The following is a 25,799-nucleotide window of genomic DNA, read 5'->3' on the forward strand; positions in this document are numbered from 1 at the left end:
AGCAAAAAGATTGTAAGGGATAAAATTGGTCCTCTTGAAGATCAGAGTGGTTGGCTTTGTGTGGAGCCAAAGGAAATGGGGGAGATCTTAAATAGGTTTTTTGCGTCTGTATTTACTAAGGAAGCTGGCATGAAATCTATGGAATTGAGGAAATCAAGTAGTGAGACCATGGAAACTGTACAGATTGAAAAGGAGGAGGTGCTTGCTGTCTTGAGGAAAATTAAAGTGGATAAATCCCTGGGACCTGACAGAGTGTTCCCTCGGACCTTGAAGGAGACTAGTGTTGAAATTGCGGGGGCCCTGGCAGAAATATTTAAAATGTCGCTGTCTACGGGTGAAGTGCCGGAGGATTGGAGAGTGGCTCATGTTGTTCCGTTGTTTAAAAAAGGATCGAAAAGTAATCTGGGAATTTATAGGCCGGTGAGTTTAACGTCAGTAGTAGTTAAGTTATTGGAGGGAGTACTAATAGACAGAATCTACAAGCATTTGGACAGACAGCGGTTTATTAGGGAGAGTCAACATGACTTTGTGCGTGGTAGGTCATGTTTGACCAATCTGTTGGAGTTTTTCGAGGAGGTTACCAGGAAAGTGGATGAAGGGAAGGGAGTGGGTATTGTCTACATGGACTTCAGTAAGGCCTTTGACAAGGTCCCGCATGGGAGGTTAGTTAGGAAAATTCAGTTGCTAGGTATACATGGAGAGGTGGTAAATTGGATTAGACATTGGCTCAATGGAAGAAGCCAGAGTGGTGGTAGAGAATTGCTTCTCTGAGTGGAGGCCTGTGACTAGTGGTGTGCCACAGGGATCTGTGCTGGGTCCATTGTTATTTGTCATCTATATCAATGATCTGGATGATAATGTGGTAAATTGGATCAGCAAGTTTGCTGATGATACAAAGATTGGAGGTGTAGTAGACAGTGAGGAAGGTTTTCAGAGCCTGCAGAGGGACTTGGACCAGCTGGAAAAATGGGCTGAAAAATGGCAGATGGAGTTTAATACTGACAAGAGTGAGGTATTGCACGTTGGAAGGACAAACCAACGTAGAACATACAGGGTTAATGGTAAGGCACTGAGGAGTGCAGTGGAACAGAGGGATCTGGGAATACAGATACAAAATTCCCTAAAAGTGTCATCACAGGTAGATAGGGTTGTAAAGAGAGCTTTTGGTACATTGGCCTTTATTAATCGAAGTATTGAGTATAAGAGCTGGAATGTTATGATGAGGTTGTATATGACATTGGTGAGGCCGAATCTGGAGTATTGTGTTCAGTTTTGGTCACCAAATTACAGGAAGGATATAAATAAGGTTGAAAGAGTGCAGAGAAGGTTTACAAGGATGTTGCCGGGACTTGAGAAACTCAGTTACAGAGAAAGGTTGAATAGGTTAGGACTTTATTCCCTGGAGCGTAGAAGAATGAGGGGAGATTTGATAGAGGTATATAAAATTATGATGGGTATAGATAGAGTGAATGCAAGCAGGCTTTTTCCCCTTAGGCAAGGGGAGAAAAAAACCAGAGGACATGGGTTAAGGGTGAGGGGGGAAAGTTTAAAGGGAACATTGGGGGGGGCTTCTTCACACAGAGAGTGGTGGGAGTATGGAATGAGCTGCCAGACGAGGTGGTAAATGCGGGTTCTTTTTTAACATTTAAGAATAAATTGGACAGATACATGGATGGGAGGTCTATGGAGGGATATGGTCCGTGTGCAGGTCAGTGGGACTAGGCAGAAAATGGTTCGGCACAGCCAAGAAGGGCCAAAGGGCCTGTTTCTGTGCTGTAGTTTCTATGGTTTCTATGGTAATACACATGTATTCCCACAGACAAACCTTAAGCACTTACATATGTTTGCACATATGCTTTACAAAGTAACAGACATATACACACATACACAGCTATTGTTACTGCTGAGATTTTTTTTTAAAGTACAGCATTTGTTAAGAAGTGGTGACTTGCATTTATATGGTGACTTTCAGCACTTTGGATACAAGAAGATTACAAAAGGTTACTTTGAATGCAAGAAGCTTTTTATTGATTTTGAATGTGGGAAACAAGGCAGTTACCATTTGTGAGGAGTAATGCCATGCGGATATTAATTAACATAAATCTCTGAATGTAGTTAGTGTTTTCGTTTAAGTGGCCTCTGAAAGTTAGAACTCCTGATTTCTAAATGTGCTCAGATAACATGCTGATATTTGCAGAAACAAAAGACAACACTCAAGCCATGGCTGACACTTGGTGTGTTCCATAGTATTGTTATGTGGGCTTGAAAGGAAACAACATGCTGGTGGACAGTTTTGATGCTTCTTATTTATTAGCACGTCATTTTAAAACATCTGAAATTCACCTTTTCTGATCTTTAAAAGTATTCTTGATTTCTTAATAATATTTGACCAATATAAAAGTGTCTGTAATAATTGCTCTGCTGTGCCATTAGACAGCATTTAAAATCCTTGTTTTTTGACAGAAATACAAAGCTTGTCTCTGCTGATTTTGCTGCTCCAAGATGATGATTAACAAATGAATTTTTGTTTAATTTTATTTTCCCCATATGTTAACATTCCTTCGGAAAATGACTAATGAGGCAGTAAGGATGTGTTTTGTAACCGTATTGCATTTTTTTCTATGAACAGGCTGACAAGTTCCAGATGTACGTAACATACTGCAGGAACAAGCCAGATTCTACCCAGCTTATCCTGGAGCATGCAGGAGCATACTTTGATGTTAGTATCATTCACGTGCTTTTCAACTCTTCTTGTTCTTCTCACTTACAATAATCATTCTTCGTAATATTTTAACAACCTTTATGTCTAATTTCAAAATTGAGTTGGAATTTTTTTCAACTGAGCTAATGAAACAAGTCAGATGGAAGATCGGAAGAGACAGGAAGTTGTGGACTAAGGTCAAGGAGTTGAATGGCCTGCTGCTATTTATTGATTCCACTCAGACAAGAAACCTTCCTTCCCAAATTGTGTTGCTCATAAGAGAATCTGTTACAATAGTTGTCCAGTCTTATGTATGGAAAACCTATTTCCAAATGTCAGGAATTCCACTTGCTTAATTGAGATTAAGAACTAAAATCATGAAGTTTAGCATGTAGTGAGTAGATCTGAAAGAGGTTGAGGATAGTCAAAGATATGGAGATAGGAATGTCAGGATCCTATATCTGTATGTACGTGGTTATCAATATAGTTTACACCTCTTCCATTCTACCTCATACTGTTATAATTACATTGACCACAATGGTTGAAAATGTAAATCCTGTAGCAACAGAAATATGGGTATCTCAATAATTGTTCAAATTGTTCCTGAAAAGTAGTGTCGTAGATAAAGTGTGGTGAAGAAAGCTTCTGCCATGCTGGGCTGTCTCATTCAGTGCACTGAGTACAGAAGTTGGGATGTTATATTTTGCAGTTTTATAAGGTCTTGCTGAGGCCACATTTATTTATTATTTTATTTTAACAATACAGCACGAGGAGGCCTTTCTGGTCCTTCAAGCCATACCGTCCCACCAACCCCCAACAAACTCGATTGACCTGAACCTAATCATGGTACATTCTACAATGACCAATTAACTTACCTGGTATGATGCTTGGATTATGGAAGCTGAAGCACCCATGTATTCCATGGGGCAGACGTACAGAGATTCCTTACAGAATGGTGTCAGAGTTGAACTCCGAACTCTGGTACACAGCAGGCTGTAATAATGTCGTGCTAACCACTACGCTGCCTTGACACCCTGTTCTAGGAAAATTGCCATTCAGCTGGAAAGGGTGCAGAGGACTCAAGAGTCTTAAGCTATAGAGAGAGACTGTGAGCAAATTGGGATTTTCTTCATTGGAGCATTGGAGAATGAGGGGTGATCTTACAAAGGTGTTTAAAATCATGAGGTATAAACAGGGTCAATGCACACAGTTTTTCCCAGGGTTAGAGGCTCAAGAACTGGAGGGATTTGATATAAAGTAAGGGGATAGATTGAATAGGAACCTCAGGCAACCTTTACATCCAGAAGGTATATGGAATGAGCTACCAGATAAATGGTTGAGAAAGGTCATTTGGTTAAGGAACATTTGCAAGGTTATGGGCCAACTGTGAGTAAATAAGGAGTAGCATAGGTAGGACCTATGCATGGACCAGTTAAGCCAAAGAGCTGGTTTCTGTACTCAATGTTTTGATGGAATGACTGTTCCTAAGATACTTGCACATTGTAATTGACCACATTTTTATTCTAAATTAACAGTATTATCTCCTATATAATACATTATGTACAAAATATTGTTCTTAAAATAGGAAATACAACATCGTCATGGACTAGCCAACTCGATCTCTTCCTATCTTATCAAGCCTGTGCAGCGAATAACTAAATATCAACTGCTTTTAAAGGTAAGAATGAGTAAATTTTGAGAAAGCTTAAGAAGCACTGAAGAGTTGATTTGCTGAATTCATATAAGTAATTTTCAATGTTACATTTTCAATAGTGCATTCACAAAATTCATCTACAAATATATAATTGTACTTGTATTATAATCCACACTACAGCTAATTGTTTAAATCGATATTATTTTTGTTAACATTCTTTGTTTTCAAGTACTTTATTCAAAAATGAAAGGATGGTACAAAATCATTTCAGTGGAACAAAATCTTTTAAAATTTCTTTATATTTACTTTTACGAAGACTTCTCAATAGCAATGAACATAAAATTTCTCCGGATTTGTTAATTTGCAGGAACTGTTGACCTGTTGTGAAGAAGGGAAAGGAGAAATTAAGGATGGCTTGGAGGTTATGCTGAGTGTTCCAAAGCGTGCCAATGATGCCATGCATCTCAGCATGTTGGAAGGTAGGTCATTCATGTACCTCAGTGCTGAGGAGGACATTCTTCCAAACTTGTCCAGGCATGATGATATTTATCAGTTTATGTTCGGATAAACGTAAAAATTTTTACTCAAAGTAAAAACTGAATTATGTGAGTATTAACAGTTGATTTATTTATCCATATTTTACATAATCTCTGCGTTATATTATTGGCTAAGTTAATGCTAAAAAAGTAAAATACAAGCAAACTTCCTCTATCAGTGTGTCTATTCTGCAGTAAAAGGCATGTGAGAATGTCAATGCTGTACTTAATGTTAAGACAGAACTATAAACCGAGATAATGCCTTCTTATTTAGTCAGCAAATTTTCAGAAAAGCATTTTTCTACAAGTTCAAAGTGTGAAAAGATAAATTGATGAGGTCTTAAAAAAAATTGAAAATGTTGTTGTAATCAGGTTTTGATGAGAATCTGGAATCCCAGGGAGAACTAATCCTTCAGGAATCCTTCCAAGTGTGGGATCCAAAATCTTTGATCCGCAAAGGCCGAGAGAGGCACCTCTTCCTGTTTGAAATGTCGCTCGTCTTCAGCAAAGAAATCAAAGATTCTAATGGAAGGAGTAAATATATCTACAAACACAAGTTGCTTGTAAGTGCTATCAATCGAAACTGGAATAATGGTGCAGCTGAATTGAAGATGGTGGCGCTATGACATCGGTGCCGGACCCGGGAGCGGAGGTTCCTGGGTTCGAAACCAGCTGGGTCCACTCCCGAGTACGCTTTCCATCCGTGCCGAGTTGAGTATCGAGATCGCAACTCGACCTCGTAAAATAAAGGGAAAATACTGCGAAGATGTCTGTGTGAGGAGTGGCGTGCTGCACAGTCCCTCTCTCTCTCTCTCTCTCTCTCTCTCTCTCTCTCTCTCGCTCCGCACCTTGTAAAATGCCACAAAAAAGACATCATCACGGATGCGCGCACAGTCACACACGCACAGACTTGCACGCACGCAGGCACACGCCAAAAAAAAGATGAAAGTTCAATCTTGTAGATTAGGAATGCACCTGATTGGAAAGACTATTCACGGGAGTACCGAAGTGTGACTAGAATAATTGTGATTCATTTCCATTCATATACTATTCTTGGTCAATCACCTGTTCATTTTCATAATTTTTCTTGTCTTTTGGGCTGCTTTGTTTTAAATCTTCATAGCTTAGAAAAGAATCATACGTACGTTGGAACATTATATACAGTGCATCTGATCTCGAAATTGTTCAATATTAAGTGATGTTCCCACTTCATTTGTTTTTCCTTCCACAGAATTTTTCCTTGGGTTTTTTTTAATTCTTGGTAATCTGTCATTGTACATTGCAAGCCTTCTGTGTCTGATTTAATTTTTAGATTATCTCAATGCAGTTTCATGATTTAAATCTGTTATTTTTACAACAATAGCAAAAATGAAAAATCCCCATGGAATGTAATTAAACAGTATTTGAAAGGAAGCACAAGATGGAATACTGGGTAGAAATTTAAACAAGGAGGTTAATTTTAAAGGGCATCTTCAAGGGAGAAAAAAGCAAAGACAAATAGCAAGGAGATTCCAAAAATTATGTTTTTGACAGCTAAAATTGTGGATGTTTGTGAGCTATTAAAATGAAGATGCTCAAATGGCCAAGATTGGGGAACCACAGATTACTTAAAAGAGCTGTAGAGTTTCAGAGATGAAGAGAAACGTGGAGGGATTTGAAAATAGAATTGAGAGTTGTTGGGGAGTCAGGCAATGATCCTCTCTACAGGAATGCAACTATCTACTACTGATATTCAATGGCATTGCCAAGTCCTGTCTGCACATCCACATGTAAACCGTACATTCCATGACAATTCCTCTGCGCTAATACAAGTATCACCTCGTAAAAACTAATTGTTTGGTTTAACCACTGAAATTGTATTTTAAAATATTGTTTTACAGACAGCAAGATATTGTCAGCTTTTTGATTCTTGCTTTGTTAGTATATGAATGGACCTTATTTATTATGTTCCATTCATTATAATTGTTAAAGCAGAAATACTATAGAAAATAGATCTGCAATGCACCTGTTATCAATGGGAAGATTATTGAGAGTTGAACTAATATATTCTTGTTTGGTGTAGACCTCAGAACTCGGTGTCACAGAACACGTCGAAGGAGATCAGTGTAAATTTGCATTGTGGATTGGACGGACACCAACCTCAGACAATAAAATTGTTTTGAAGGTAATATTAATTTTTTTTATAGGATCTAAGAGTTTTCCAATAAACTGATTGACTTCTGTTTGTGCTAAGTTTAGTTAGGAAATGTTTGCTAAGATTCCGCATCCATTATTCCATCTCCCTTCCTTATTCTTAAACAATACTAATGTTAATTAAGATTATCACTACTTCCACACAGCAAATCATTGAATTTAAAACTGTATGGTAACATTCTTGACTCATATCTAATATTCTTTTATTGTGTGATTATTGTAAGATTATTGTCCCAATTATTTATCATACTTCCCTTAAGAATAGAAACTATAATTTAAGCTACAAAACATTTAAGAAATAGTCAATGAGCAAATATATGTAGAGGTGCTTATCTTTAAACAAATTCTTCATAATCTTCTGATCACAAGCCATTATAACAATGTGATCTACAGAAGAGTATTGTATAGAGTGATAGAGCATTGCAGTACAGAAACAGGCCCTTCGGCCTATCTAGTCTATGCCTGTTATTTGCCAATCCCATCGATCCACAATCTGGATCATAGCTCTCCATGTATAACACAGATGTTAAATGCATTATGGTTGCAAGAAAAAGTTTGTGAAACCTTTGCAATTACCAGTATTTCTGCATTGCTCATAAAATGTAGTCTGATCTTCATCTAAGTCACAATAATATTTTTTAGATTTAGTTTATGAGAGCACTCAGTCTTCTTTTATTGTCATTTAGAAATGCATACATGTGTTATGAAATGATACAATGTTTCTCCAGAGTGACATCACAGAAAACAGGACAAACCAAAGACTAACACTGACAGAACTACATAATTATATTATAACATATAATTACAGCAGTGCAAAGCAATACAGCTTTCCCCCGCCATCTGAAGGTAGAGTGGTCCTATGAAACAGTTCGTAAGCCGAAATGCCGTAAAGCGAAGAAGCAATTACCATTTATTTATATGGGAAAATTTTGTGAGCGTTCGCAGACCCAAAAATAACCTACCAAGTCATGCCAAATAACACATAAAACCTAAAATAACAGTAACATAAAGTAAAAGCAGGAATGGTATGATAAATACACAGCCTATATAAAGTGGAAATACTTTTCCACAATCATTGCCGGCACAGATCTCCGTAGCGAAAATTTCACACAAGCGCCGTCGGCAGAAAATCTCACGCAAGCGCTGTTGGCAAAAACACGGAGCAAGCGCTCTCCAGTAACCTTTAAACTATGAAGGTGCCAAATCATACCAAATAACACGTAAAAATACACAGCCGATATAAAGTAGAAATAACGTATGCACAGTGTAGTATCACTTACTGGAATTGGGAAAACAGCGCCGAGCACACTGATGATGGTGTGTTAGGCTGAGTCGTCGCAGGCTGGGTGGTGCAGTGGCCCCCACCCTCTGGGCCACCAACCGATACATTGCCGCGAAGCACGCAGGAGTCCAGCAGTAGCCGGGACGCACCCAGCACATCTTTAAGCAAAAAGCTGAAATAAACATGCTAATTAATTATGTGCTGCCCCACACGTAATTTTTGGCCCAGATCAGTGCCGATTGCCAATTGCATCGCCTCTGATCTGGGCCAACAATTACGTGTGGGGCAGCACCTAATTAATTAGCATGTTTATTTCGGCTTTTTTCTTAAAGATGTGCTGTGTGCCTCCTGACTACTGCTGCATTCTCCGCGAATCGGTACAGTATCTGTCCGCAGCCTGGGTGTTGGGGTGGTGGGACACTGGGGTGTCATCTCATCGTCTATTTCCATTAGAGCAGGCAGTTCATCTTCTCCTATGACTGCCAGCCTCGATGTTGAAGGTCGAGGTTCGTCGTCTGCTGTGGCTGATGTGGAAGGCTTGCTTGACTGCTGAGCCTCGCGCGTTTTTCTATCATACAGTTCTTTGTCAGGACTCGAAGAATCTTGCAAATATCCCCTAAACCTACATACCCTTTCAAAATTAAAGTCGTACTTTATCATTACTCATTCGGTTTCGATTGTTACCCTTTCCTCTTCCAATTGCATCAGCTCTTCATCTATCAGTTCTTGGTCATGGGATGCCAAAACCTCTTCAACATCATCTTCGTCAGCTTCCACAAGCCAAACTCACTTTGTCCTTGCTTCGTTCACCACGATCGAAACGCTTAATTATGTCTAGTTTTACGCTAAGTGTAACACCCTTACAAGCTCTTTCAGGCTTTTCTGACACCATAGAACTCATCTTGCAAATGACTGCTCACAGGCTCGTGTTAAAGCAATGCTGGCGAGAATGCCGTTCCGAATCCGGGGAGAGCGGCTGCTCGGGGCGCACGCTACTTTTTATTGTGCGCTGATTTTTTTTGCGTGCTGAATTTTTTATCGTGCGCTGAATTTTTTTTGTAACAGTGAAAACACCTTCTGAAAGCGAAAACAGGATACTAATGTAGGTCTTTCGTAACTGTGAGGTTTTGTAAAGCGAACGTTCGAAAAGCGGGGGACACCTGTACCATAATTTGATGAAGAACAAACCATGGGCATGGTAAATAATGTCTCAAAAGACCAACACAATTTGCCTAAACTAAGAACACACAAACAATTGTACTTCTCATCAATACTGAGTACATCATTTAAACCATCACAGTCTAGATTCAAAAAAGTATGTGTACCTCTGAGGTAATGCCTTCTACAAAAGCTTTTTGGAATCAGGTTTTCCAATCAATTAGATGAGATCAGAAGTATGTGTTGTAGAAGTATCCTGCCCTTTAAGAAAGATACACAAAATCATATAATTGACAGAGCCTCTCTTCTCAAGAAAAATTATTTTATTTGCACCATGGCTTGATCAAAACAACTTTCAGAGGACCTTAGAAAAAGAATTGTAGTGATGCATGAAGCTGGAAAAAGCTACAAAGCATTTCGGTCCACAGTAAGAGAAATTGTATCCAAGTAGAGGAAATTTAGTATTGTTGCTACTCTTCCTAGGAGTGAGTGTCCTATAAAGAGCACATTAAAAGCACAATGTGCAATGCTGAAGGAGATGAAAAAGAACCCAAGAGTGACAGCAGAAGACCTTCAGAAATCTCTAGAGCTTGCTAAAGTCTCTGTTCATGTGTCCATTATAAGAAAAGCACAGTACAAGAATGCTGTTTGTGGAAGGACACCATGGAGAACACTGGTCTCCAAACAAAACCATTGCTACATGTCTCAAGTTTGCAAAAGACCACCTGGGTATTCTGCAGCACTTCTGAGACAATGCTCTGTGAACAGATGAAGTCAAAAGTTGAACCTTTTGACAGGAATGCACACTGCTCTGTTAGGAGGGAAAAGGGCACTGCACACCAGCACCAAAACCTCATCCCAGCTGTGAAGCATGGTGGAAGGAGCATCATGGCTTGGGGCTGCTTTGCTGCCTCAGGGCCTGGACAGCTTGCAGTTGTTGAGGGGAGAATGAATTCAAAATTGTATCAAGACATTTTACAGGAGAATGTTAGGGTAGCAGTATGTCACCTAAAGCTTAATAGAAGTTGGATGATAGAACAAGATAATTATCCGAAACACAAGAGTAAATCAACAACAGAATGGTTTAAAAAGAACATTCGTGTTTTGAAGAGGCCAAGTCAGAGTCCAGTTCTAAACCCAATTGAGACAGATTTTATCACAAACAAGAGAAAATCTGCAGATGCTGGAAATTCAAGCATCTGGATGAACTCAGCAAGCCAGGCATCATCTATGGAAAAGAGTACAGTCGGGCCAAGACCCTTCTGCAGGGTCATCTGTCCTGCTGCGATGGATCGAAACCCAATTTGAGATGCTGTGGCATGACCTGTAGAGGGCTGTTCATGCAAAAGATCCCAAAAATATTGATGAACTGAAAGAGTTTTGTATGGAGGAATAGTCTAAAATTCCTCCAAACCAATGTGCAGGACTAATAAGCAATTAAGGGTAATTCTTGGTTGAAGTTATTGCTGTACAATGGGGTCATACAAGTGACTAAAAGCAAAGGTTCACATACTTTTTCCAACAAATACATGTAATATTGGATCATTTTTCTCAATAAAAAATGAATAAGTATACTGTTCTTTTGTGTTATTTATTTAATTCGATTTTCTTTATCCAGTTTTAGGATTTGCGTGAAGATCTGATCATATTTTAGGTTATATTTGTGCAGAAATAAGAGAAAATTCTAAAGGGTTCACAAACTTTCTAGCACCACTGTATTCAGTTCTACCGCCGCATTTTGTTCATCCCTAATCTTTGTTTAATAAGGTTTTTATTTTAAATTTCAAATTTAATGACTTCATAAAACATGTTCTGAAATACAGTGGATTCAGGCTAATCGGGAGACATCAGGACCCGTTAATTTTGGCCCAATTGAGTGGCTGTGCTAATTAGCTGAAGTTTCATGAAATAGTTTAAAACATATAAACCACCATTTAACCAAGTAGTAAATTATGTATTTAAATGAAATAGAGAACAAATTAGAAAATTAACAGTGCTATAAAACTGTAGTTCCTGATAGTTATTGATTGAGGAATTCATTCAGTGTAAGCTGCTGCTATGAACAATATCAATATAGCCACTAAGTGCAGTTAATGGACTACCTTCGTACAATGTTTTCGATAATTGCATTCTTCATATCTTTATTTTCATTGTAAAACTTTCAAGATAATGATCAGTACCTTCAAATTCTTAGTAGTTCCTAACTTGTTCAAGTACTGAAATCATTTCATTTTCACTCCTGGCAATTTGTGGCATCTGAATGCTTGATACTGCAGTGAGCAAAACAGTTCCAAATTCTCACCAACTATCAGTGACGAAAATCACTGCTTTTTGTACACAAGCACACACAATTGACACTATTTAAAAGCTGTTAGCTCTAAGCATGGTTTTGTGTTTCGCAACCACACAGGTGCACAGGACTGACACTAGTTTGAAACTTAGGCAACAGTCTGCTGTCCCAATTAAGTGGCTTAGTGTCCCAAATAAATTAAGGGAACTCCAGTTATTTTCTCAAATCATTTTTGTTCTTTAAGAGTTGATCTAAATAAGCGGCTGAAACCGATTAACTGATGGCCCAATCCTCTGTCATTTGTTTTTCAATTCCTGGAGGTACACAATGCAGAGTAAATGTCAGTTTTCATCTCATTTATATATTTTTCCATGATTTTTTTTCCATGATGAAGGCATCGAGCATTGAAAACAAGCAAGATTGGATTAAACATATACGAGAAGTTATACAGGAAAGGACTATTCATCTTAAAGGTGCACTAAAAGAAGCAATCCATCTGCCCAAGCCTGCATCTCACAAACATAAAGGAAGGAGGTGAGTGATTCCATCTCGCATCTTACATTCTCATTATAATTATTCTAAAATAATGCTAATAATCCAAGGTAATATAAATATTTTATGTACATTGTCTATCAAGCAAATTATTCTATTAAAATCATGAACGGGATGATGTGTCACCTTTCAGTTGAGTTGACAACATCTGCACCTAACCTGTCATTTCTGCACGTGTGGAATTAGTTTACTTAACTGAGACTATCAGTGGCAAATTATGAATAATATTTCTTTTATGGTTTGGCTAATAACTGCAAAATTTGAAGTGCATCAACTGCTTTTCATTAATTGCTATACTATTAATGCAAATGAGTGCCTGTGAATTAACTGATAAAATCTTGATGAATTATTAGCATATAAACTCTAATAATGTCAGCTTCTATTCACATGGCATATTTAACATATCAGAGCTGCCTCATTAATAACTTAGATAACAATTCACTGAATCTCATAAGGGAATGTGAGGACGGATGAAGTTCAAGGATGGTATTTCAGAACGGTGGGGTTTGGCTGTGGTAAGGGCATCTCCCAGTGGTGGGACACTTTCATTTGGGAGTAAGCAAGAATTAGAAAAGTATAAATATTACCGATGCTTATAGAGCCAGAAGAGATTTTAGAGCTGGAGATGGAATTAAGCCAAAAAGTTGAAGACAAAGATAAGAATTTTAAAAGTTATCTTAACCAAGAACTATGACAGTTATTGGATCAACAAGATCTGTTGATACAGTGCCATATTAGACCCAGTGACCTATATTGAAGAAAGGGATAGGAGCAGTATTAGGCCAATTGACCCAACAAATCTGCTTTACCATTCAATCATCGCTGATTTTTTCCAGCTCCCTTCTTTCATCTTCTCTTCATAACTTTAACCCCATAACGATAGAGGACCTTTCAATCTGTGCCTTAAATGCACCCAATGATTAAGCTTTCACTGCCTTCTGTAACGACAAATGCCATAGATGCACCACCCTTTGGCCAAAGAAATTCTACCTCATCTCGGTTTTAAAGGAATATCTCTTTATTCTAAGGCTGTGTCCTCGGATTCTAGATTTTCCTACGAATGGGAAATCCTCTTTACATTTTAGTATCCAGTAGGCTTCAATCAAATTCCTGTTATTCTTTTGAATTCTATCAAATACTGGCTTGGAGACATCAAGTGCTTCTCTTAAGCTAAGCCATTCATTTCTGGGATCATCTTGTGAGCCTCCTCTGGATCCTCATTTTTCTTAGATATTGGGCCCAAAATTGCTCATAATGTTCCAGATGCAGTCTGACTAAAGTCTTAGCAGTGCATCCTTGTTTTGATGTTCTAATCCTCTAGACTCAACCTGCAAATTAACCTTAAGGAAATCCTGAACCAGTACTCCGAACTCCCTTCGCAATCTTGATTTCTGAATTTTCTCCCCGTTGTCTACATCTTTATTCTTCGTACCAAAGAGCATGACCCCATACTTCCCTACACTGTATTCCATGGCCACTTCTTTGCCCACTCTCCCAACCCATCCAAGACCTCTGCACACTCCCTTCCTCTGTGATGTTCCCTTTCTCTCCACCTTGGTATCACCTGCAAATTTGGCCAGAATGCCATCAGTTGCTTCAACCAGATCATTAATGTATAACGTGGAAAGTTTCAGGTAAGATGAACTCATATTTGACAAGGCACAGCATTTCAAAGACTTGGAGAGAAAAGGAAGGTTGGATATAAGGTAGCATTTTACAAGTATGGGATGATGATGGGAGGAGGTCAGGGTCATAAGTCCTTTGTTTGGGAAGGGCGTAGATAAAATTGAGAGGATTCATTGTCTTCCAGTAACATATGGAAATTGGAGAGAAAGTTTGGTAATCAACAATTTGAAAGCAGGAGGTAGGTTTGAAGGCAAGATTATTTTTATTTATTTAATTTTGAGATGCTATGTGGTAACAGACCCTTCTGGCCCAATGAGCCCATGCAGACCAATTACATCCACGTGACCAGTTAACCTGCTAACCCACATATCTTTGGAATGTGGGAGGGAACTGGGGCACCCAGAGGAAACTCCTCACAGACAGTGGTGGAGTTGAACACGGGTCGCTGGCACTGTAATAGCATTACGGTAACTGCCATGCTACTGCTCATCCTATAAATTTGGTGGGTGGGGAGGGGGCGGAACTAGGGAGAAACTAAAGAAAGATGTAGGATCATTGTCAGGACTGCAGAGCGAAGATGTGGTAACGTTTGCTCTGTGGGCTAGTGGAAGGAAGGAATATAGCAGAGGGAGTTGTCCTGATTTCTTAACCTGGGTAACGCAGTTCACGAGCTTCCATTTATTATTAGCTATCGCTGTCCTGTAATTTCATTTTGATGAGGCAGAGTATGCCTTGCATAAAACTGCAGAATTTTGAACCCTACATGATTGTCCCAATTACAACAATCTACCACTAATTGACTAACTGTGACCATCTACATTGTGACATGGCTAGCTAGCTCCATAAGCAAGAGAAGACATACAATTGTTAATATGGTTAAAATTTCAGAATTGGCTGCTAGGCAACAAATGTAATTTTTGTCCTTTTATATTTTCCTCCATTTGTAGGTGCACATACTATAAATACTACCTTGGGTTTAATGGCTGTGATAAAAAGCTAAGTTACCAGAGAAACATACATAATTGTGTTAATTGACTCACAGTGTGATAATTGTACAGAAGGGAATGGTTGTTGATGAAAACATGACAAGCTTTAGGTCTTTGATGCATGTTGGTAGAAGAGTCTGCATATTCCTACATAACTACTCGCAGGTAGATTATTGTTAGAAAATGGAGACTGATAAGGAATTTTCTTGAAATTATGCTTTAATATTTTTGTGTTTTGTCTCCTTCCCCAAAGTTAATTTTACTAATAAGGTAAATTGTAAAACAAAAAAAAACAATTTTTTTTTCTGATCACACAAAACCACTTGTAGATGCCAGACAGTACATAAAGATTGAAAGCTGTTTTTCAGAAATGTTGCTGCAATTACAATAATTTTCTATTTGTGGGTTTCTGTGAACTCCCTCTGTGCATCAAAAGTATTTGTCAGAAAAGCAAATATTTTTTAAAAATTAATGATTTGCAAATTGAGGAGAAACACTTTCAGTAAATGTGTGGCCCATAGCTTACAAATGTCAGTGAATGCCATAGCAACCACCAAATTAGAGAGCTGGTTAACTAAAGCATTGCCTGATATCTTTGGATGTATTTTTGTACACTGTGATTCCTGCAAGCATTCATACAATATTTAAAAAATTGTTTTATCTGTGCATCATTACTTAGAATATGTACTCGAGCATGTGTTTATCTCCATTTAATTGTTTTTCTTGAACTTATCTGGTGAAATTCAGATTCTAGTGTTAATATTATAAATATTGTAGTGTGCTGTTAACAAAAATATTGTGCAGAGAGGAACAGATCACTTTTCATAAAACAGCTCTTATGAGTGATCATTAACTCAAATGGTTATTCCTGTGTTCATCTCCGCATTTGCTTTCCCCACTGACTGGTTCCAGTACTTTCTATTTTTATCCCACATTTCCAATTTTCTGAGTACTTTCCTTTAGTGAGAATATGTGCGATTAGGTTGGAATAGCTCTTTAATGACCTCTCCAAACCAGCTTGGTAAATGTGAAGTAGTTCCCCATCAGATCCCTCTTAAGTATTTCAGCTTTCATCCTAAACTATGACCTCTAATTCTAGTCTTACCCCATCTGATGGTAAAAATCCTGTATGCCTTTGCCTTATCTATACTCTTCATAATTTTGTATACCTCTATAAGATCTCCCCTCATTTTCCTGTGCTCCAGGATATAAACTCCTAACCCACTTAAGATATCCTTGTAATGCTAAGCCAAAGTTGAATCAAGTTGACTATTCATCCTGAATGCCAAGTGACTTAATCATCTAGGCAAGCCTTCCATGCAGGACTTTGTCGGAGGATTTGCTGAAGTCCATGCAGACAAGATCCACTGCCTTCCCTTCCATCAAGGTTCTTGGTAACCTCCTCAAAAAACTATAAGATTGATTAGGCATGACCTACCACGTACAAAGCTATGTTGACTGTCTCTTATCTGGGCCTGTCCATTCGCTTCCATGTATATCCTATGCCTTTGAATACCAGCCGATTACTTTTCTTCGTCTTGCTTGAATAACGGAACCGCATTTCCTGTCCTCCAGTCCTCCAGCACCTCAGCTGTGGCTGAGGATGTTTTAATATCTCTGCCAGAGTTCCTGCAAGTTCCTGCACCAGCCTCCCATGTCCGAGGGGACACCTCCTCAGTCCCTAGGGATTTATCCACCCTGGGAATCTTATGACTTCCAGGAGTCACATTACCCTCCAGAGTTCTACATCTTGTAAATCCATAATGTACATTGCTTTACCATTGGTGGTTATGTACTTGTTTACCTAGGTAGTAAGTACTAAAGTTTCCACAGTAAACTTCTCCATCTCTCTGTTCCATGAAGGTATTCCTTAAAACCTACCTTTGATCACATGTTTATAATTTGTTTAGTTATTTCAGTATATGGCTTGTATTCAGATTTTGTTTGACAACCATATTGTGAATTACTTGGCAGCAGGTCACCTCATTGAAGTTGTATATAAGTGTAATTTTCCCATGTACTTCAGGGGAAAAAAAGCATCTTGATGACATCCTGAAAACACACTTGTCATAATGCATGTTCTTATTGGATAGGAAGTGCACATTATTGTGATATAACTTCTAATAAATATGGTTAACAAATAAGTACCTATGGTGGCAGATTTATAATAATTAAGAATCACAGTTCGTTATGATTCACTGGAAGTACTAACGAGTGTGGGGTGTTTCATTGTTTTTTAGGGATGGAGAAGAACTGGACAGTCAGGGAGATGCAAGCAGCCAACCTGACACAATTTCCATAGCATCACGGACCTCACAGAACACTTTGGACAGTGATAAGGTAGGCAACATTGTGATAATCCATATAGTTTTCATGGACTGAACTAGGTACCAATGAATTAGCTCCAGAAATGGTACTCTTCACAATTCAACCAACGACTTCCTATAGCTTTCAAAACTGAAAGTCAGCAGCATCATCCGGTAGAATTTGTGGTTTGAAACTAAAATAAGATTACAGCTATTAGAAAATGTGTTTCTTTATCCAAGTTCCTCTCAGACATTTATTTATGTATGTTTGATATTATGTGTGTATGATGATGAATCCATGACAGATCAGCCATGAACTTATTGAATGGCAGACCAGTCTCGACAGGCCAGATGGCCGACTCCTGCTCCTATTTCTTATGTTCTTATCTGCCGTGAATAACTTTGTGTAATGATGCAGCTTTAAAGTGTTAGTGTAACTTTAAAATGCATTCCTTAATTAGCTAAAATAGTTCCGTTTGATTAAGAAAGGCCTAAGGCAGATGTATTTCTTACTAAAATAAGAAAAGCTGACAAACCTTCACTTCCCTTTTCTATCAAGCCTATTAATTTCATTGAAATGAATAGGGCTGGTATAATGCTGCAAGACTGGAAATAAAGTGAACCCAGCGCAAGCACTCGGGATGCTTGTGTTCTGCACTTGAGATCATCTGACTTCTGATTTCCTACATGCAGGTACTGTAGTCAGGGATGCTGTTTTCCAAAAGGAGCAGCTTACTGGCAGTTTACAGTTGCAGGAAAAAAGTATGTGAATCCTTTGCAGTTACCTGGTGTCCTGCATTAATTACTCATGTCTTCATCTAAGTCACAATAATAGACTAACATAATCTGCCTAAACTGGTAACACACAAACAATTGTACTACTTCTCATCAATACTGAGTACATTATTTAAACAATCACAGTCTAGGTTCAAAAATGTATGTGAACCTCTGGGGTTATGCCTTCGACAAAAGCTATTTGGAGTCAGGTTTTCCATTCAATGAGATGAGAGCGGAGGTGTGGGTTGTAGAGGGGTCCTGCCCTATTAAAAAAAGACACACAAGGTCATGTTATGTTTATGTGTACCATGCCTTGATCACAACAATTTTTAGAGGACCTTAGAAAAAGAGGTGTAGAGATGTATGACGCAAACACAAGGAAGTCTGCAGATGCTGGAAATTCAAGCAACACGCACAAAATGCTGGTGGAACGCAGCAGGCCAGACAGCATCCATAGGAAGAAGCACAGTTGACGTTTCGGGCCAAGACTCTTCGTCAGGGCTAACTGAAAGAGGAGATAGTAAGAGATTTGAAAGGGGGAGGGGGATTATTTTTTATTTTTTCCTTTTTTTTCTCTCTCTCTGTCCTTCTCACAATTACTCCTTGCCTGCTCTCCATCCTCTGGGCTCCCCTCCACCTTTCTTTCTCCCAAGGCCTCCCATCCCATGCTCCTCTCCCTTCTCCAGCCTTGTATCTTTTTTGCCAATCAACTTTCCAGCTCCTAGCTCTATCCCTCCCCTTCCTGTCTTCTGCTATCATTTCGGAACTCCCCCTCCCCTCCCACTTCCAAATCTCTTACTATCTCTTCTTTTAGTTAGTCCTGACGAAAGGTCTCAACCCAAAACGTCGACTGTGCTTCTTTCTATGGATGCTGTCTGGCCTGCTGCGTTCCACCAGCATTTTGTGTCTGTTGCTTGTAGAGATGTATGAAGCTGGAGAAGGCTACAAAAACATTTCTAAAGACCTGAGTGTTCATCAGTCCACAGAAAGCGAAATTGTCTCCAAATGGTTGACATTCACTCTCCCTAGGGGTGGGTGTCCTGCAAAGAGCACATTAAAAGCACAATGTGCAATACTGAAGGAGATGAAAAAGAACCCAAGAGTGACGGCAAAAGACCTACAGAAATCTCTAGAACTTGCTAAGTTGGGGCACTGCACACCAACATCAAAACCTCATCCCAACCGTGAAGCATAGTGGTAGGAGCATCATGGTTTGGAGCTGCTTTGCTCTCCCAGGACCTGGACAGCTTGCAGTCGTTGAGGGAACAATGAATTCAAAATTGTATCAAGAGAATGTTTGGGTAACGGTCCATCACCTGAAACTTAATAGAAGTTGTATGATGCAACAAGACAATGATCTGAAACACATCAACAACAGAATTGTTTAAAAAGAAGAAATTTTGTGTTTTGGAATGGCCAAATCAGAGTCCAGACCTTAACCCGATTGAGGTGCATGATCTGAAGAGAGCTGCTCATGCAAGGTATCCCAGAAATATTGATGAACTGAAACAGTTTTGTATGGAGGGATGGTCTAAAAGCATACACAAATAAATGTCTGGAGAAACTTGGGCAAAGCAACACATTTTTCAATAGCCAGTATCCCCAGTACAATTTAAAAGAAAAGTACTACCACTATGTGTTAATGGCCCAAATCTTGCTTGAAGAATATGTCAGGATCATGAAACACTCTGTTAATAATATCCTAAACAGGCTCCTGTTTGGTTGGAGAGATGAGGAGTCAAGGTATTTACTTAACAGGGATTGGCCGTTCACCTCAGCGTCTCCATGCCTGAGTTTATGCTCAATATCAGATTTCTTCCACCTCTCTCATCCATGCTAGGAGAGTATCATTCTTTTCTTCATGTGTTTTGTGAGCTTATCTTTACAGGTGAAATTATTTAGTTAAAATTATTATTTCTTGGAATGGTAGGTTTCACCCAATGATCTTTCTTTGGAGGTTTCTTTTTAACTACGCCTGGAAAGTAACTTCTTATTACAATTCACTTCTTGATGCTTGCATCCCGCCTGAAAATTTCAGTCAAATAATATCAAGCAACACACATCAAAGTTGCTGGTGAACGCAGCAGGCCAGGCAGCATCTGTAGGAAGAGGTGCAGTCGACGTTTCAGGCCGAGACCCTTCGTCAGGACTAACTGAAGGAAGAGTGAGTAAGGGATTTGAAAGTTGGAGGGGGAGGGGGAGATCCAAAATGATAGGAGAAGACAGGAGGGGGAGGGATGGAGCCAAGAGCTGGACAGGTGATTGGCAAAAGGGATATGAGAGGATCATGGGACAGGAGGTCCGGGGAAAAAGGCGGGGGGTGGGGGGAGAACCAGAGGATGGGCAAGGGGTATAGTCAGAGGGACTGAGGGAGAAAAAGGAGAGTGAGAGAAAGAATGTGTGCATAAAAATAAGTAACAGATGGGGTACGAGGGGGAGGTGGGGCCTTAGCGGAAGTTAGAGAAGTCGATGTTCATGCCATCAGGTTGGAGGCTACCCAGACGGAATATAAGGTGTTGTTCCTCCAACCTGAGTGTGGCTTCATCTTTACAGTAGAGGAGGCCGTGGATAGACATGTCAGAATGGGAATGGGATGTGGAATTAAAATGTGTGGCCACTGGGAGATCCTGCTTTCTCTGGCGGACAGAGCGTAGATGTTCAGCAAAGCGGTCTCCCAGTCTGCGTCGGGTCTCGCCAATATATAAAAGGCCACATCAGGAGCACCGGACGCAGTATATCACCCCAGTCGACTCACAGGTGAAGTGTTGCCTCACCTGGAAGGATTGTTTGGGGCCCTGAATGGTGGTAAGGGAGGAAGTGTAAGGGCATGTGTAGCACTTGTTCCGCTTACACGGATAAGTGCCAGGAGGGAGATCAGTGGGGAGGGATGGGGGGGACGAATGGACAAGGGACTTGCGTAGGGAGCGATCCCTGCGGAATGCAGAGAGAGCGGGGGAGGGAAAGATGTGCTTAGTGGTGGGATCCCGTTGGAGGTGGCAGAAGTTACGGAGAATAATATGTTGGACCTGGAGGCTGGTGAGGTGGTAGGTGAGGACCAGGGGAACCCTATTCCTAGTGGGGTGGCGGGAGGATGGAGTGAGAGCAGATGTACGTGAAATGGGGGAGATGCGTTTAAGAGCAGAGTTGATAGTGGAGGAAGGGAAGCCCCTTTCTTTAAAAAAGGAAGACATCTCCCTCGTCCTAGAATGAAAAGCCTCATCCTGAGAGCAGATGCGGCAGAGACGGAGGAATTGCGAGAAGGGGATGGCGTTTTTGCAAGATTCAGGGTGAGAAGAGTTATAGTCCAGATAGCTGTGAGAGTCAGTAGGCTTATAGTAGACATCAGTGGATAAGCTGTCTCCAGAGACAGAGACAGAGACAGAAAGATCTAGAAAGGGGAGGGAGGTGTCGGAAATAGACCAGGTAAACTTGAGGGCAGGGTGAAAGTTGGAGGCAAAGTTAAGAAAGTCAACGAGTTCTGCATGCGTGCAGGAAGCAGCGCCAATGCAGTCGTCGATGTAGCGAAGGAAAAGTGGGGGACAGATACCAGAATAGGCACGGAATATAGATTGTTCCACAAACCCAACAAAAAGGCAGGCATAGCTAGGACCCATATGGGTGTCCATAGCTACAGCTTTAGTTTGGAGGAAGTGGGAGGAGCCCAAGGAGAAGTTATTAAGAGTAAGGACTAATTCTGCTAGACGGAGCAGAGTGGTGGTAGAGGGGAACTGATTAGGTCTGGAATCCAAAAAGAAGCATAGAGCTTTGAAACCTTCCTGATGGGGGATGGAAGTATATAAGGACTGGACATCCATGGTGAAAATAAAGCGGTGGGGGCCAGGGAACTTAAAATCATCGAAAAGTTTAAGAGCGTGAGAAGTGTCACGAACATAGGTCGGAAGAGATTGAACAAGGGGTGATAAAACCGTGTTGGGGTATGCAGAAACAAGTTCGGTGGGGCAGGAGCAAGCTGAGACAATAGGTCAGCCAGGACAGGCAGGTTTGTGGATCTTGGGTAGGAGGTAGAAACGGGAAGTGAGGGATGTGGGAACTATAAGGTTGGTAGCAGTGGATGGAAGATCCCCTGAGCGGATAAAGTCGGTGATGGTGTGGGAGACAATGGCCTGGTGCTCCTTAGTGGGGTCACGATCGAAGGGTAAATAAAAGGAGGTATCCGCGAGTTGTCGCTGTGCCTCGGCAAGGTAGAGGTCAGTACGCCAGACTACAACAGCACCCCCCTTATCGGCGGGTTTAATAATAAGGTTAGGATTAGTGCGGAGGGAGTGGAGAGCAGAGCGTTCCGAAGGAGTGAGGTTGGAATGGGGACAAGGTGTGGTGAAGTCGAGACAGTTGATGTCCCGTCGGCAGTTAGCAATAAAGAGGTCCAGAGCAGGCAGAAGACCAGAGCGGGGTGTCCATGAAGAAGAGGAGGGTTGAAGACGGGAGAAGTGGTCATCGGTGGGGGTGGAAGAGTCCTTGCCGAAGAAGTAGGCTCGGAGACAGAGACGGTGGAAGAAAAGTTCCGCATCATGGCGAACACGGAACTTGCTGAGGTGTGGGCGAAGGGGGACAAAAATGAGGCCCTTACTGAGAACAGAGCGTTCTGCCTCCGACAGTTGAAGGTCGGAGGGGATGGTAAAGACCCGGCACGGATGAGAGCTGGGATCAGAGGGGGGAGGCGGGAGGCTGGGTGTGTCAATGGAGAGGGGAGGGTTGGGGTGAGAGGAAGATGGAGCCTCCGAGGGCCCAGGAGCTGACGGTGGGATCTGAGGAAGACGGGGCTATGGAGTTGTGGTGGTGGAAGGGGAGACAGGAGTCACAACAGCAGCACATAAAGACCCGGCCTGGAGTTCAAGGCTGGAATCTTGAGAGCTGGGATCAGAGGCGGGAGGGGGGGAGGCTGGGGGTATCAATGGAGAAGGGAGGGTTGGGGTGAGAAGAAGATGGAGCCGCTGAGTACCCAGGAGCTGACGATGGGATCTGAAGGAGATGGGATTGCAGAGTATTGGTGGGGGAAGGGGAGACGGGAGTCACAATAGGAGCACATAAAGACCCGGCCTGGAGTTCAAGGCTGGAGTCGCAGTTGGTGGTTGCGCAATCGCTTTGACGGTGTCCATGGTCGTTGCTGGAGTCCTGGTTTTGAATATGCCCTGAGGTATTGGAGCCGGCGAGATCAATGGCAGAGGCCGCAATCTGAAGTTCATGCCTGCTAGTTTCAGGGCTAGCAGGCTCTGGAGTCCGTAGATGTAGGATCTTGCGATCTTTGCCTAACATGACGAAGTCAAAAAAACGGCGATTGCAGGCGTGAATCCGACGGAGGATGAAATAATGGGTAGGACCATTACAGACGGCGAAGAAAGTGTCCCGAAGGTGTGGAAGGGTCTGGGATAGGGACACCAAGTACCTCTTCATGGCGGAGAGAGTCGCCTTCAGAGCTTGACAGGAGAAGCAGCGAGAGGCAGAGTCAATAAAATGTGAGTACCTGGGATCCTCAGAAGGTCCAAATTGAGAGGCTTGGAAACGAATCCTAAAGCCAACTGGAGTAAGTTGGCGATGGAGGCACGTTCCAAGAAAGGATATATGGCTGTGATAGCGAGTCTGAGTCAAAGTGTGGTCGAAAAGTTGAAGAGCCGAAGAACTTACAGATGGGGAGCAGTGAGAGATGGTTTCACTGAACTCCCGTCGAAGAGAGGATATAAACTTCTTCGGTGTAGGCATCACCGGAAGAGGCTTCGCAGTAGTGAATTTAAACGCAAACAACTGGAATTCTGCAGATGCTGGAAATTCAAGCAACACACATCAAAGTTGCTGGTGAACGCAGCAGGCCAGGCAGCATCTGTAGGAAGAGGTGTAGTCAACGTTTCAGGCCGAGACCCTTCGTCAGGACTAACTGAAGGAAGAGTGAGTAAGGGATTTGAAAGTTGGAGGGGGAGGGGGAGATCCAAAATGATAGGAGAAGACAGGGGGGGAGGGATGGAGCCAAGAGCTGGACAGGTGATAGGCAAAAGGGGATACGAGAGGATCATGGGACAGGAGGTCCGGGAAGAAAGACAAGGGGGGGGGGGTGTGACCCAGAGGATGGGCAAGAGGTATATTCAGAGGGACAGAGGGAGAAAAAGGAGAGTGAGAGAAAGAATGTGTGCATAAAAATGAGTAACAGATGGGGTACGAGGGGGAGGTGGGGCCTTAGCGGAAGTTAGAGAAGTCAATGTTCATGCCATCAGGTTGGAGGCTACCCAGACGGAATATAAGGTGTTGTTCCTCCAACCTGAGTGTGACTTCATCTTTACAGTAGAGGAGGCCGTGGATAGACATGTCAGAATGGGAATGGGATGAGGAATTAAAATGTGTGGCCACTGGGAGATCCTGCTTTCTCTGGCGGACAGAGCGTAGATGTTCAGCAAAGCGGTCTCCCAGTCTGCGTCGGGTCTCGCCAATATATAAAAGGCCACATCGGGAGCATTGGACGCAGTATATCACCCCAGTCGACTCACAGGTGAAGTATTGCCTCACCTGGAAGGATTGTTTGGGGCCCTGAATGGTGGTAAGGGAGGAAGTGTAAGGGCATGTGTAGCACTTGTTCCGCTTACACGGATAAGTGCCAGGAGGGAGATCAGTGGGGAGGAATGGGGGGGACGAATGGACAAGGGAGTTGCGTAGGGAGCATAGGAAATGTCGACTGCACCTCTTCCTACAGATGCTGCCTGGCCTGCTGCGTTCACCAGCAACTTTGAAGTTAAATAATATGTTTATTTACTTTATAAATAGCAGTTATTTTTCCACAGTATGCTTTAAGTTAATATGCTACCATCGTGGTCATGACAATCACTGCTTACTGCTTTTAATGTACACCCAGCAACTGAAGGTAGAAAAAGCTCTTCTGCTTATTGGTGCAGCAATTGAGAGTAATCATGAAACACGCTTTTTCGGCTGATCATAGGTACACCTCTTTGGCTTTTGCATCAGTACAGAACCTCTTTGATATGTTAATATCCTACCTTTAATGTGAAGAGAATTCATTGTATTCCGAATTTACTTGAAAGAATATAGTCCACCTCCACTGCAAAATAAATGCAGGAAATCAACTGGTGTGGATTTGAAACTGCCTTTGAAGCCATTTTAGTATCCCTGGTATTGTGAGAAAGCAATGAAAGATTTAAATGATTCAGCTGGTAGTTCAAGCCGAAGTATGGAGTCTGTATCCCAGCTTCTGAGCTCCCTAGCTGTTCCTCATCAAAACTGGGTAAGTTTCTTGTACTATGGCATAGATTTCAAGGGTAAGATAGAAATCAGGAAAATAATCCAAAAATGTGGTGGTGGATTTCTTTTCTTATGCTTTAATAATAATTAGCAAAGTAGTTGGCTGCATCATATAGGATAATGCTTTGCCAATAATGTTGCCATGATAGCATTGCTTCTCCAATAAATATACAGCCTTTAGAGTTCTAAAAGAATTAGCTGTTTGTAAAGAAAACAATTTAACCTTTATCGATTGGCGTTCTTCAATTTGTGTGATATCTTCCTATTTTTGAAATTCCTATTGACTGTATGTAAAAATAAAACATGGATATTACATTAACCTTTCATAATTTACCAAGCCAGTTATTTTGTGTCTTTAGAGTAATATTCATTACGCTGTTCTGAGAATAAAATATGTATTTTATACAACTAAAATGTTATATCAACAAACTTAATGGATTATGTTATAGGTTATACTGAATGATTTTGTTAATGGCGA

General features: G+C 41.0%; 1 protein-coding gene across 6 annotated transcripts in view; it reads left to right on the forward strand.

The window, feature by feature from the left end:
* LOC134357872 (triple functional domain protein) overlaps nt 1-25,799 on the forward strand; it is a 345,138-nt gene that overhangs the window by 205,923 nt on the left and 113,416 nt on the right. For all 6 annotated transcript variants that reach the window (XM_063069603.1, XM_063069602.1, XM_063069598.1 and 3 more), the window contains exons 27-33: nt 2,630-2,719; nt 4,287-4,379; nt 4,723-4,834; nt 5,264-5,454; nt 6,954-7,055; nt 12,209-12,348; nt 17,219-17,318. In XM_063069603.1, the coding sequence (XP_062925673.1) occupies nt 2,630-2,719; nt 4,287-4,379; nt 4,723-4,834; nt 5,264-5,454; nt 6,954-7,055; nt 12,209-12,348; nt 17,219-17,318 (828 nt within the window). The remainder of the gene's footprint in view (nt 1-2,629; nt 2,720-4,286; nt 4,380-4,722; nt 4,835-5,263; nt 5,455-6,953; nt 7,056-12,208; nt 12,349-17,218; nt 17,319-25,799) is intronic.

This window comes from Mobula hypostoma, chromosome 17 (genome assembly GCF_963921235.1).
Source record: "Mobula hypostoma chromosome 17, sMobHyp1.1, whole genome shotgun sequence".
Lineage (NCBI taxonomy): Eukaryota > Metazoa > Chordata > Chondrichthyes > Myliobatiformes > Myliobatidae > Mobula > Mobula hypostoma.